This window comes from Epinephelus moara, chromosome 5, assembly GCF_006386435.1.
Source record: "Epinephelus moara isolate mb chromosome 5, YSFRI_EMoa_1.0, whole genome shotgun sequence".
In the NCBI taxonomy this organism is placed as follows: Eukaryota; Metazoa; Chordata; class Actinopteri; order Perciformes; family Serranidae; genus Epinephelus; species Epinephelus moara.
Window position 1 is genome coordinate 3,778,047 of NC_065510.1, and position 13,419 is coordinate 3,791,465.

Sequence of the window (13,419 nt, forward strand, 5' to 3'; positions counted from 1 at the left end):
TAGTAAGGACTGGCTCTTATAGTAAGGACTGGCTCTTGTAGTAAGGACTGGCTCTTATAGTAAGGACTGTCTCTTATAGTTAGGACTGGCTCTTATAGTTAGGACTGGATCTTAGCACTGATACTCATAGTTAGGGCTGTCTCTTATAGTTAGGACTGGCTCTTATAGTTAGGGCTGTCTCTTATAGTTAGGACTGGCTCTTATAGTAAGGACTGGCTCTTGTAGTAAGGACTGGCTCTTATAGTTAGGACTGGCTCTTGTAGTAAGGACTGGCTCTTAAAGTTAGGACTGGCACTTATAGTTGGGGCTGACTCTTATAGTTAGGGCTGGCTCTTAAAGTTAGTGCTCCTTCTGTCTCACTCTCTATGTATCATTTTGTCATATGGATCACTGTAAATTCATTATGTTATCTGATCTGTACATGACATCTATTGTCCATCTGTTCATCCTGGAAGAGGGATCCCTCCTCAGTGTCTCTTCCTGAAGTTTCTACCATTTTATTTCCCTGTTAAAGGGTTTTTTTGGGAGTTTTTCCTGATCTGCAGTGAGAGTCCGAGGACAGAGGGATGTGGTATGCTGTGACGGCCTCTGAGATAAATGATAAAATTGAATTGTGTAGAATTATGTCAAACCTCAGTACTTTCTGATCACTGTGTGTTACTGCCCGTTGTACCTGCAGTACAGAGTATTGAACACGTCATACACAGTGTCTGTGTGTGTCAGTCAGTCTGACAGACTGGGCTGCTACAGAACAGTTGGAGTGTTTATTTTGTTTATTTATTCTTTGATGAGATATTTCTTGATTCAAATGATCAGTTTGTTGGTTTTATATTATATTTGATTTCTTGAAAACATCATCAGACTTTGGAAACTGATGCATTTCAAGGTTTGGATTTTTTTTTTTTTTTTTGATGCTCAACAAAGTTACGCACAGCCTCTTTATTACTGGGCCAGTCAAACACAGAGGGGGCATTTCCTGTTCCTGTTCAGACAAACTTGTCTGAACTATTTTACCAAAAGACAGCTTCAGTGATCTCTGATTTGGCCCTGAGTTGAAAATGTGTTCATCTCCTGATGAGCTGATGGTTGGAGGAGGAATCTGCTTCGTGCATCTAAAGTTGGATCTCTCACGTGTTCTAACTCCTAACCGTCAGTGTGTCGGACTCAACTTCCTGTCAGTCACAGCCCAGGGCGTCAGTAGCAACAGTCAGTGAACTGAAATCTAATTTATAGCTGCAGTGTGAATCCTCTGATTTATTCTGTAGGTCTGTGGACTGAACCTACAACCTCTTGTTCTAAAGCTACGTGTTTTTCCTGCCTGCTGCTCTCTTATTTCAAAGTTTCCTAAAATGACACAGAACCATCGACACTGATGGAAACCAGGTGGAAATAAGCTGACGCTGCCATCATGCTGGATTTGTCCTTTAAGCTGCATGTTGACCGACAGATAAATGAGGTGGAGCAGCTGCCGCAGAGCGCCTCCTTATGACAGCGTCTGGTGAAACAGTCATCAGAGTGATGAACCTGTACAGCAGCCGTCCACTTCCTCATCTGTCCACCAACATCAAAGAGCTGAGCTCTCCTCTGATTGGCTGGCTGGGTCTCTTACCGGTCTTTGAGGTCCAATAGGCTCTGACTCTCTCCGTCGGGGGCGTCCTGACGGCAGCGAGTGACAGGGCGACTGGGCGGGGCTGCCACCGCTCCTTCTCGACGCCTCCTCCTCCGTTAGCGTTAGCATCCCTCGGCTGCTCTCCCTGGTGTGGGTCTTTGGACGAACCACCAGCTCCCCTCCTGCAGGAAGACAAACTGTTACAGCACACTGAAGGATGCAGAAAGTTTGTACTGAAGCGAGATTTACTTCAAACAAAATATCAATGCAATGTCGCTCTGAGAGGTTTAATGTCGGGAAACTCATCTTATATATTCTTTATGTCTAACAGACAGCAGAAAGTCATTTCGGTGCTTTCCCACTATAAAGAGTTTCAGGTTGGTTTGCTGAGATGACGTTAGCGTAACAGGAAGTCTGACCTTTAGTCAGACTTCTCACACTGAGCAGGTGCCTCTGATCTGTGTCAGTCAAACTTGGAAAAAACAAAGGCCAATTCACGTCCCAAAATTGGCAGGATAAAAGTAAAAAAAAAAACCTCACTGAGAAACAGCGGCAGATGTGGATCAATAACCTCAGTTTTCAGTCTGGGGGAGCGAAGCCAACTGATGTTATGTTGGACGCCGTCAGAGTGTATTGTGACAAATTCTCTGTGTTTTTAACCACGACCCAGATTCTTAACATCTGGTACAGAATCCTTTTTTTGAATCTGAAACATTTCCCCGTCACCCCTGAGAAGACATTTTTTATTCAGAAGCTCCTACCTGCGGCCCTGAGCCTCTTCCTCTCCTCCTGCTCCTCCAGGGGGCGGAGCTCCTCTGGCTCCTCATCAGTGGTTCCTGATGTGGTTGGCTGGAAGTCTCGTAGCTCCGCCTCTTTGTCGATGATCACCCACTCTTTGCTGTCAAAGTCCTCCTCCTCGGCCAGCGGGACGGAGCGGATAAAGGCGTTGCTGTGCGCCTCCTGGTCGACGGACGCCACCGACACCTCCTGACGTCCGCTGACCTGGCGGTCGCCGCGGCATCCAGGGTCGACGGACAGCATCTGAGCCGGCTGGGAGGAGTAGACATGACGGGACGGAGAGCCGAGGATGTCCATCCTGGACCTGGAGGACACACAGACAGACATGAAGACACAAAAAGAGGGTAAAACTATGAACTAAAGTGAAATTATATAAAGTTAAATTCAAATTTGATTTAATTTAATTCAATTTAATTTAATTCAATTTTATATACTTTATTAATCCCTATGGGGAAATTCAATCAATCAATCAATCAATTTTATTTATAAAGCCCAATATCACAAATCAAAGGCTTTAACGAAGGCTTTACAGCATACGACATCCTTCATGGGGACGACTTTAATGGGGGAAAAAAAAGGTAATTCAATTATATACTTTATTATGAGTGAAAAACTAATCAACACAGACACAAATGTGTATTTAGGAGCTTACTGTCTATGAAAATACTACATTGATAAGACTGAGTTTCTCCCTTAAGAAAACAGAAGAGTCATTTGTTTCTGGACATTCGGGTGAGGCAGGCCAATCGCTGACTCTTTAAATAGCTTTAAACACTGGGAGTCAGTGACACGTTATCTCAGCTCAGGCTCTGGTTGGCTATCGAGGCCAGTACAACAGCACTGGAAGCTCCTATTGGCTCAAGTGAGGTGTCAATGGAAAGGTCAGGAAATAGCCTCCATTTTGGCATCCGCCTGGTTGGTTTGGATAAATGCCCAGCAGCAGAAGTTATGGATCATATGTGGGGAAATATGAAGGTTTGAAACAATGCAGCAACTGGTGGACATCTGTGGATGTGATAATGTGTTTGGGCAGAATATTTCACTGGATTTAGATCATCTGGGCTGTAGTGCTGCACGATTAATCTAATCGCAATCGCAATCGTGATGTCAGGCTGTGCAATTACATAACCGCATAAAAGGCTGCGATTTGCAATTTAATGTAGGCTAAATAAATGTTAACGTGTGTGTGCCTGTGAACGTGACTGCCTCTCCTGTAGTGTGTGGAGTTTGTTGACATCACGCCCACAAGCTATCCTGGTGCGTGCAGCCGGCGTGCAGCAGTGACCAACACAGACGCTGAAGAAGAGCATGAGCTCGACCATGAACAGGCTGAGTTGGTGGCGAAAAAAACGTCTGTTACATGCCGATACTTTGGATTCAGGTACGGCGACGTTGGACAGAAAGACTTGCTGTGTAAGTGTAAAAGGTAAAGTTGCCACGTCCTGCGGCAACACGATCAATCTATATCAGCACTCGAGACGGGACGTGGCGACTTAAACTTTTAAACTTTAACACAGCACGTCTTTCTGTCCAACGTTGCCGTATCTGAAAGACGTGCTGTGTAAAAGTTTAAAAGTTAAAGTCGCCACGTCCCGCGGCAACACGACCAATCTATATCAACACTTGAGACAGCACAGAGGAAAAGTAGGAAGAGTGCATGTGAGAGAAAGCCGAGCCGTGTAACGTTAAGGACAAAGAGACAACTGAAAGCCGTCAGAGCCTCATAAAACAACATCCAAGCACAGTTAAGCAAACATTTGTAAGTGTCACAGGGAAATCATGGACTCCATAACAAATGAAAAATTGAGCAATTTTGCTCGGGTTCGGCCCACTTGACATGCTGCTGTGTTGTGCTATGGCGTGCTGGAATTTGTCATTTACGTGACAACGCCTGAACGCAACACAGGCTCGCTCCGCTGTGTGTACAGTTCCGTGCTGCGCTGCTGTGTGAGCAGCGTGTTTGACTGTGCTCAGTCTGTTGATGGTCATTGACACACTGTCTGTCCATAACAATAACTATGTCAGGTCAGTGCCCCCTGATATAATGTAGGGGAAACACTGGATCAAGCAAAAAGACTCATGATACCATTTATTTATTACATTTTATTGTAATTATATTATAATCACAATCACAAATCGCGATATTGTCCACCATAATCGCAATCGCACATTTTTCCCAAATCGTGCAGCACTACTGGGCTGTTGTCAGTGTGTGAGAAATAAAATGGGAGCTGTGATTCAGTCTGGATAATATGATCTGTGTGGATTTTTGAACACTTCATAGGTGAGTTGTAAATGCTTATTTCTTTATTGTTTGTCTGACAGAAGCGTTTATTGAGCCTGTTGTGGTGGTTTTATCTTGAAATGTTCAGCATTAAAGGCACCGCGAGCAGCGTAGCTTTCAAACGATATGTCGTATGAGTAAACCACTCAACCAACAGCCGACACAGCGGCTGTTTTACATATCACATCGTCAAAAAAAAAAAAAAAAGCCTTCATAAGCTGTCATATTTCATACAGCTTAAATTTGACTGATAGCATTATTATTACTATTCTTATTTTAAATTCTCCATAAATATCGTTATAATAATATTATCGTGAACTCTTTGGCCGCAATAATTGTGTAGTGACAATCTGATACTGTGCCAGCCCTAGTCTCAAACCAGGGCAATGAGGGAAAGTCGAGTTGGGTCTCACAGCAGTTCTCATTTCTGTTTCTGCTGCCTAACAGCCAGTTTACCTCTGGATTCTTAAAAACAAATGAATCAACAAGAACACTTGAAAAAGGAACACGAAGTTCAGTCTATCTGGCTGTTCAGTTTGCAACCGTTCGCAACCGTAAATCCAATCTAAGCTGAGCTTTACAAAGTATCCTCATACAACAGTTCATGTGACATCCTACGAACTAGTGCCCCACAAATGACTTCACGTCCTTAATGTAAAGTCACGGAGGTTAGTTTTAGGCAAGTAAAGTTACTGTGGTTAGGTTTGTGAAAAGAAAGTCCACACGGTTCTGAACACGCATCTCCTGGGGAAAGTACTGCAGGAAGGTTTGTGGTGTTGTAAACCATCCACTGCACCTTACAAAACCGCTCCAACTGCTTCCTTGTTGAATCCCGTCAACGTTTTGTTCACATGATCACAGCCTTCCAAAATACATGGGTCATGCACAAATTACTGGCTCATGATTACGTGGTATCTGTACGAATTTGGCGGCATTACGAAACAGTTTGAGATGTGATTTAACACGTCAGTAAACCGACCCTGACCGGTTCTGTTCATCTGATTTTAACATCATAAAACAAAATAAAACAAAGACGATTTCACGTTTAAACTTGTGTTTTCTGGATGTGAATCTCATCATTAAACAGACATCCGTGTCCTGATGTTTCGGATCACCTCTGTCCATAGGCGTCAGCTCGGCCTTCAGCAGCAGACAGACGGTCAGACTCTGGGCTGTTGACTCGCCGGTACCGTAAGGACCGACCCTGACCGGTCGGTGACTCCGGGACTCCTCCTCGAACTGGCGACACTGGACACGCCCCACGACCCGCCTCCTCCTCCTGAGCCCCCTGAGGAAGGACAGGAAGTGATGCTTTTCAGTAGCCATTTAAACACTCAGGGTATTTCGGTTTTGTAGCCTAAAAGTGTCCGATAAACAAAGAGTATAACCTCCTCTGACATTTGGGGAGGTAGACGTATAAAGCAGCATGGACAGGAAATACTTGTACTTAAGCAGAGTACGTTACCACCGCTGCACGAACATGAGCTGAAGTTAAAGATGAAACTTTTGTTGGCTGTCCTGGATCAGTTCCCACCTTGTTCAGGCTGATCCTGAGTCTGTTGCGGTTGAAGTCGGTGTCCTCCCAGGCCTCTCCGGGCTCCCCGCCGTGGGGGACGCCAGTCTCCCCAGGGGGCCGGCTGGGTGGGGCCGGGGGGGCGTTCTCCTGATCACTGAGATGTTCATCCTGCAGAACGTCATCTGTGTTCTCCCGCTGGAGATCTCCAGGTACCGGCGTCACTATGGCTCTGTGGACGGAGAACACAGGAGATTCTCATATTTCAGAAACTACACTGAACAAAAACTGAAATCCGACACTTTTGTTTTTGCTCCTGTTTCTTCACAGTAGATGTTAAACTGTTTTTATGCACTCATTAAATACATGTCACTTAAGATTGGGTCGCAAATTTGCCAATTGTGAAGAAATTCCCTCAAAGCATTCTTGAGATATCGTGTTTACAAAGATGAGGGACAGACAGACAACCGAAAACATGATGCTCCCGGCCGCTGCGCTGCGCTATAAAAAGAGGGTAAAACTATGAACTAAAGTGAAATGATATAAATTCAAATTCAAATTTAATTTAATTTAATTTAATTTTATATACTTTATTAATCCCTATGGGGAAATTCAATCAATTCAAAAGACAAAAGTGTTGCTTTTAAATTTCTTAGTGTATTTATAAACTAAAAATACATTTTGTCATATAATTGATGTATTTCACCCATTCCCTGAGAGTTGGGACAAACCATGTCTTCAAAAAAAAAAATTGAATTATAACTTCAACAACTATCAACACACACTGATTTTGTTTCTGGGGTGAAACATTGTTTTTGAAGCATTTACGAAATTTGAAAGCAGTGAAAAAATCCTCACTACAGTGTTCACTTACACAGATACTGATATTTTTTTTTTAGGCAGGCCTCTGTATGTTATGATATAATAGTAATAATAAAAATAGGACAGGAATAGTGAAGTGACGTCATGCACGTCTTAAAAGACAGAAAATCTTTTTTTTTCTTTTTTTTTTTTAAATCAAAGGTGTCCCAATCCTACCAAAATGATCTGAGCACACTCTGAAGGTTTCATCCAGATAAATGAACCTGAATGATCTAATCGAATCAGGGTTTTTTTCTTTAGAACAACTCATTTTCAGGATTTGATTTAATCTGATATCAGATGACGTTCAGCTTCAGGAGGCTCTCGCACAGCTGACTGTTTAGTTCTTACCCCACCATGGCGGCGGTGGGTCTGGTGTTGTGCTGTGGTTGGGTGGAGGCACTGGTCGACAACGTGACATCACTTCCTCCCTTCTCCCAGTCGAAAGGCTCATTCTCGGTGATGATTCGCTCCTTCATGCTGTTCTCGAACACCGACATCAGCAGCTGGAACACAACAACAGGACGGACTCGTGAGTGTGTTCACGCTGCAGCAGAGAACACACACTTGAGCTCACACACAGTGTGTACCTGGTAGTCTGGTTTGGTGTAGTAGTCCAGGGCCAGGACGTGGTCCAGGAAGATATTAAACTCTGAAGGCATGTGTTTGAGCAGCATCCGATGGTCATAACGCTCTTTAATCTGACCCACTTGTTCCTGGAGAAAACACCCAAGAAAAAAAAAAAAAATCAGCTGCGGTCACTTCAAGACGATTCATGTTCAGTTCTGCCTTCATACGTTGAAATTAAAAAAATAAACACATAGAACACATGATGCTGGAGACGGTCCCTCGAGGTATCGCGTTCATGAGAATAAGACATAAAGGTTTCTTAAACACCCAAAGATAAACAATAACCAACGCTGAACTTATTGAATCGTTTCTATTATTCTGTTGTTGATGGTTGTCGTCGTGGTAACCGGTGGTACATGTACATGCAGCAGTGTTGTATTCAGGTGAAACAGTCTGACCTTATCTTTGATCTTTCGCCACGGCAACTGTCCAACGGCGAACTCTACCAACATGTAAAACAATGACCACAGGTCGTCATGGCGACCCATTTCCTGGAGGAACAGGACAACATCACACTGTTAGGATATGATTATTAATGTTAGTGTTGTCTTTCATTCATGGCTGCTGGTGTTACACAGACACACATTCAGCAGAGGATTTCCATCGCTCACACACTTCCTGTGACGGATCAAAGAGCAGAATCACACTGACCTTGTTTTTATGAGCGTTGACTGAAGCGTAGCGGACCGTCCCTCTGAAGCCTGCCACAGTCCTCGGCTGAACACAACACCAGGAAGAGTTACTCATTAACCATCACTGATTAATCTTAGATTTCTAAAACACAAACTGCTGCTGCATCAAATTAAACAATAATAAATAATAATGACATTTGGTTTCATTTACCTCCTGTTCACCAAAAACATCTCATCAAACCAACAGAACAGCAACAGCGTGAGTTTTCTTACTCTGACTGTGACCGCGTCATGTCTGCTCTGATGAATGTTTATCAGAAGTTTCATCTATTCATCTTGTAAAAACCTGGACTGACGTCTGTTTTTAAAAACTGAATAATAAACCATACAGACAAATAAAATACAAATATTATTTGTAAAAAAAGTTTCTGCAGCGTCTTTGCCAACACTTAAAGAAATATTTCACCCCACAGATGATCGTGTGTATGCCGATTCCTCACCCTGTGTTACATTCAAAGAAATCTTTATTTTTCTCTCATGCCGTCTCAGTGAACGAAGAATCCAAAAGCAGAGAAAGTTCTCAATGAAGTGAAGTCACCGCGTTCCGCAACAGAAAAACTATTTAAAACATCCGTTTAAAAACTCTCACACTACTTGTGCAGTGTAATCCAAGTCTCATTTATCCAGTCGGCTACAGCTCTGTCTGAAGGACCTGCACTGAAAGTGAAACGTATTGATGATCTCTTTAAAGCCAGACTCTGTACACACTGGGACTAAAAACCTACACTGGATTCATGAACGCCACAGGAAACTCTGATTTGATCACAGGAACGTGTTCATGTTCATGAACGCCAAACAATCGTAAAGTGACAATGCGCTAACGCTAAATAGCATACATCCCGCCCATGAATATCTAGTGACACCATATATGGAGGTGATAATTACTGTGGACAGGTGCATCCTGTCGACCTGTGAACACATGGAGCAAACAAAGACTGAGAGTAAAGAAAAACTTCTCTGACACTGAGACTGAAGTTGTTTTAGTTTCTCCTGTTAGGGCTCATTTATGCTCCCTTTACGTACGAAAACGTATACGTCCGTTTCAAACGATGTTACTGTCACTGCCCACATACTTCCATGCGTCCTTTACGTTGGCATGGATGTTAACCAATATATCCACCAGGGGGCAGCCCAGCGTCAAAAGTTTATGACAACAACAAACTCAAAAACAAACATGGCGACTGTGGAGGAGATATTGATAATGTACCTCTTGCATAAAAGACAAAAACAGAGGCAGCGTTGTAGGAAGCGGTGGTCGGTGAGGCCGTTAAATACATCACGACTGGAGGACGGAGAATTCTTTTCTCTAGTACTGCCGATGAGAGAAACTGAATTGTTATTTCTTCTTCATGTCTCACTAGAGCTACGTATCGGGTAGTGACAGCAACACTGCCCCCACAGTTCCTGGTGATACTGCTCCGTTTGGCCCGTATCCATAAGCTTTATGGAAACGTGCAGAAATACGGATGAAATGAACACGTCATGATCATCACGATGACATCACAGTGACATCATGTTATCAGCTGGAGGTGCAGCTGCCTCTCCCCCACAGGGCTGTAGGCTACATAGGGGTGTTAAAATGTGTTTGTCTTGTTGTGTTATTGGGAGCCAGAATAGAAGGAGTCACTGTGTGACTTAGTGTTTTGAATTAACCCTTTAAAACACAAAAAGTCACAAAATAACACAAAGACAAAAACTGCTCGAGGCAGCTCCCGTGTTCACTGACTGCTTCTGTTAATGGAGTCTGGCTCTGAGAGGAACAGTCATCAGGTTTTCTTTTAAATACTTTTAAATACTGAGGTTTTAGTGAAATGCCACGTGTTGGTGACGCACTGAGTGAACGACTGGATACAATAGACTTGGATTATATTGAACAAGTACTGTGAGAGTTTGTACATAGATGCTTTGACATAGTTTTGCTGTTGTTAAACGTGGACCCCATTTACTTCAACTCATCAAGAATTTTCTCCATTTTTGGACTCTTTGTTCACCTGACAGGAAAGAGAGAACTTAGTGTAACATGAGGAAAGTAACTGATACACAAGTGGTGATGTTGTGAGTGAAGTATCCCTTTAAATGACCTGCTGCTGATTATCAGCTGATGTGACCTGGACTCCATTTCAGCAGGTGTCTCCGCCCTCACCGCTCCGTAACAAGCCTCACGTCAGCACGGCCAAATGAGGCGTTTAAGTGTTGACAAAGACAGCGCAGTACTTTTGATAATTTGATTTTTTGCATTAGTCTATATTGTTTATGTTGCTCTCAAGTGCTAATCTGCACGGCAAATTGAAAATGGAAAACCACGACCAACCAGCTCAAACCAGTTATTACCATATAATTATTCAGGAATAATTACTCTTATATATATCTTAGGACTTTATTGCAGAGAGTGAAACATGAGGTCGTGCTGTCTGCAGCCGCTGCCGTGACGCAGGCAGCTGAATCTGATGTTTCTGATTCAAACAGAGTAAATTAAAACCAAAGTGACAAAAACCAAATAATGACACAAACAGAAACATCAGCAGAGGGTCACACCGCATCGACACAGCCTTGGGGAAACAGCAGGAGGTTTCCATGGCGACATTACTCATATTTGTGTGGTGAGCAGGATGTTTAGGTTCCCATGACAACTGGGAGACACGTCATGACTTCACAGTGGACGTCTGGATTTACTGTACGTGTGAAACGTTCACTCGACCGGGGAGTTTGAAGTTATTGGACCAATCATCAGTCTGCTTCTCTTTCATAACAGACGAGTCTTATTCAGACCTGCCGAGTGTATTTCCTTCCTCATTAAACATTCGCAAACATCACTGTTGAACATTTTAAACTAAGCACTGTTTTGGGTTACGAGTGCTCCGTCTTCTTCTTCCCTCCCTTTGTTGGCGCATTCCTACGTTTCTTGACACATCACTGCCCCGTGTTGATCAGTGAAATAAAACACCGCTGACAGAAACCTGTATCGCGTCACTTCAACGCATGTGCATGAGAAAAAAATCAAAAAAGAACCTTTAATCTGATAACGTGAACTTCAAATATGAGTTAGAAAAATTTAATCTAAAGCTCAATCTGTGGACGATGTTTTCTACTGAAGCCTTAACTGCATGAGGCTGTTTGTACGAAAAGTATTGCACCACAGTTTGTACATTTCCCATGTAGGGATGAGCCAGTAATTCATGCATGAGCCCTGCATTTTTTAAGGCTGTGATCATGTGACTCGTGCGCTGCCAGGAGTAAAAAAGGAAGCGGGTTGGAGTGGTGGATGGTGTAACAAAATGAGTCCCTGATTCAAACAAAGCAAGACAACTCTAGGTCTGAAAGCACCCTGAAAGTTCCTCCTCACCATTCTACCCACCAGGTCAATGGTTCCCAGAGGTCTGGCGAAACGCTACCAGACTAGCTGTAATACAATCATCTACCTGATGACCAATCTCCCACTGGTATGAATTCTACTAAGTCTGAAACACACAGTTGAGTTTAATTTATCATTTGACTCCTAAAACTTTTGTGTTTTTGGAGGTTATGTTACAGTTTGTGATGCCATAGTGACTTCCTGTTTACACAGGTGATTGGTTTTGATTGGAAGATGTTTCCTAACAGCAGATTTATCATTTATCTGACAATCACAGTCGACATGTGGAGAGAAAACTGTTTGACTGCAGAAGTTATGAACGAGTGACAGCGTGTCAATAAACAGACACATCGGTGTGTTCAGCACTTTGATCTCTGAAGGTGACGTGACATCGTCTCTCTGTTTGTTTGCTTTTTTTGTTTCCAGGTTAGACTTCAGCAGTCGGCTGGTGATGCAGCTGTGACCCCTCTGTTGCTATAGAAACCACTCACATCCCTGGGTAACCATGGAGATGATGGAGAAACGGGAGGCATGCACGTCAAAATCATAAGTCCAAAGGAAACTGTAAGAAAAACAACAACAAAAAACAACACTGAAACTGAAAAAGATGAAAGTAAAACACAGAACAAAAATCATTGATAACAGAGGTGATGATCGGTGATCAATAAAGACTGAACATCATGCAAACTGTCACTCTGAGGTCAAACTGCGGTCCAAGCAAAAGGTGACAAAATCACACAATTCAGTCAGAACATACATCAAAATATTTAAACACTACCTCAGGTCAAATATATGAGACGATGTCAATGACAGTTTATCTGACAGTGTTCAGAGATTTAAGGTGGAATTTTTGTAAAAATTAAAAAATAATTTAAATAGAGATCTGAGACCTCTGAGTTGTGACTTTAATCTGAAAACATTCTTTGTCCTCAGAAATTAATCTCAGAGCTTCTTTTTTTCCCCTAGAGTCCTAAACTTCATCTGTGGAGGACGAGACGATTCTGAGATGAAAGAAAAACGAAGAGAAAACACAGTAAATGACAAGAACGGAGAGAGGACCGTCTGCGTGTTCAGATCAACACGCCATGTTCATGTCAGAGGCTTCCGTGTCTCTGTGTTTCAGTTCAGAAGCAGCAGAGCTTTTTATTCCATCCACATGATTTATTCATCAGCAGCTACACGCTAACATCAACGAGAGACAGACAGAGAGCCGATCCTGGAGCAGCTGGACACACACACTCACACACACACACACACACACCCACACACACACCTATATTACCAACAGTCGACTATCGTTCTGCACCGACCAAACGGGCACCTCTGTTTCTGCTCATTTTTAAAAAGTCCCACAAAGAGCTGTAACATGTCTTAATTTCATAAAAATAAAATTGCTTATCATTAATAAAACTTCATGTTCAGACTCAGACTGTGAACCTACACTGCTCAAAAAACTGAAGGGAACACTTAATGGTCACAGTCTAACAGGAAGTCAGGAACAATGGAGAGACAAACAAGAAATGGTTTTACATGTGGTGTCCACAGACAGTTGCTCTCTCCTTATCCTTCCTGACTGGTTCTTCTCTAGTTTGGTCTTCTGCTAGTGTCCTTGGCACTACTGGTAGCATGAGGCCGTACCTGCAGCCCAATCAGGTTGATACCAGACACCAGGAGACCGGC

General features: G+C 42.9%; 1 protein-coding gene across 2 annotated transcripts in view; it reads right to left on the minus strand.

Annotated features, from left to right (window-relative positions):
* ttbk1a (tau tubulin kinase 1a) overlaps positions 1-13,419 on the minus strand; it is a 79,921-nt gene that overhangs the window by 39,446 nt on the left and 27,056 nt on the right. For both annotated transcript variants that reach the window (XM_050043686.1, XM_050043685.1), the window contains exons 7-14: positions 8,347-8,412; positions 8,094-8,186; positions 7,656-7,781; positions 7,417-7,571; positions 6,226-6,436; positions 5,807-5,979; positions 2,371-2,711; positions 1,610-1,791 (exon numbers count right to left, since the gene is read on the minus strand). In XM_050043686.1, the coding sequence (XP_049899643.1) occupies positions 1,610-1,791; positions 2,371-2,711; positions 5,807-5,979; positions 6,226-6,436; positions 7,417-7,571; positions 7,656-7,781; positions 8,094-8,186; positions 8,347-8,412 (1,347 nt within the window). The remainder of the gene's footprint in view (positions 1-1,609; positions 1,792-2,370; positions 2,712-5,806; positions 5,980-6,225; positions 6,437-7,416; positions 7,572-7,655; positions 7,782-8,093; positions 8,187-8,346; positions 8,413-13,419) is intronic.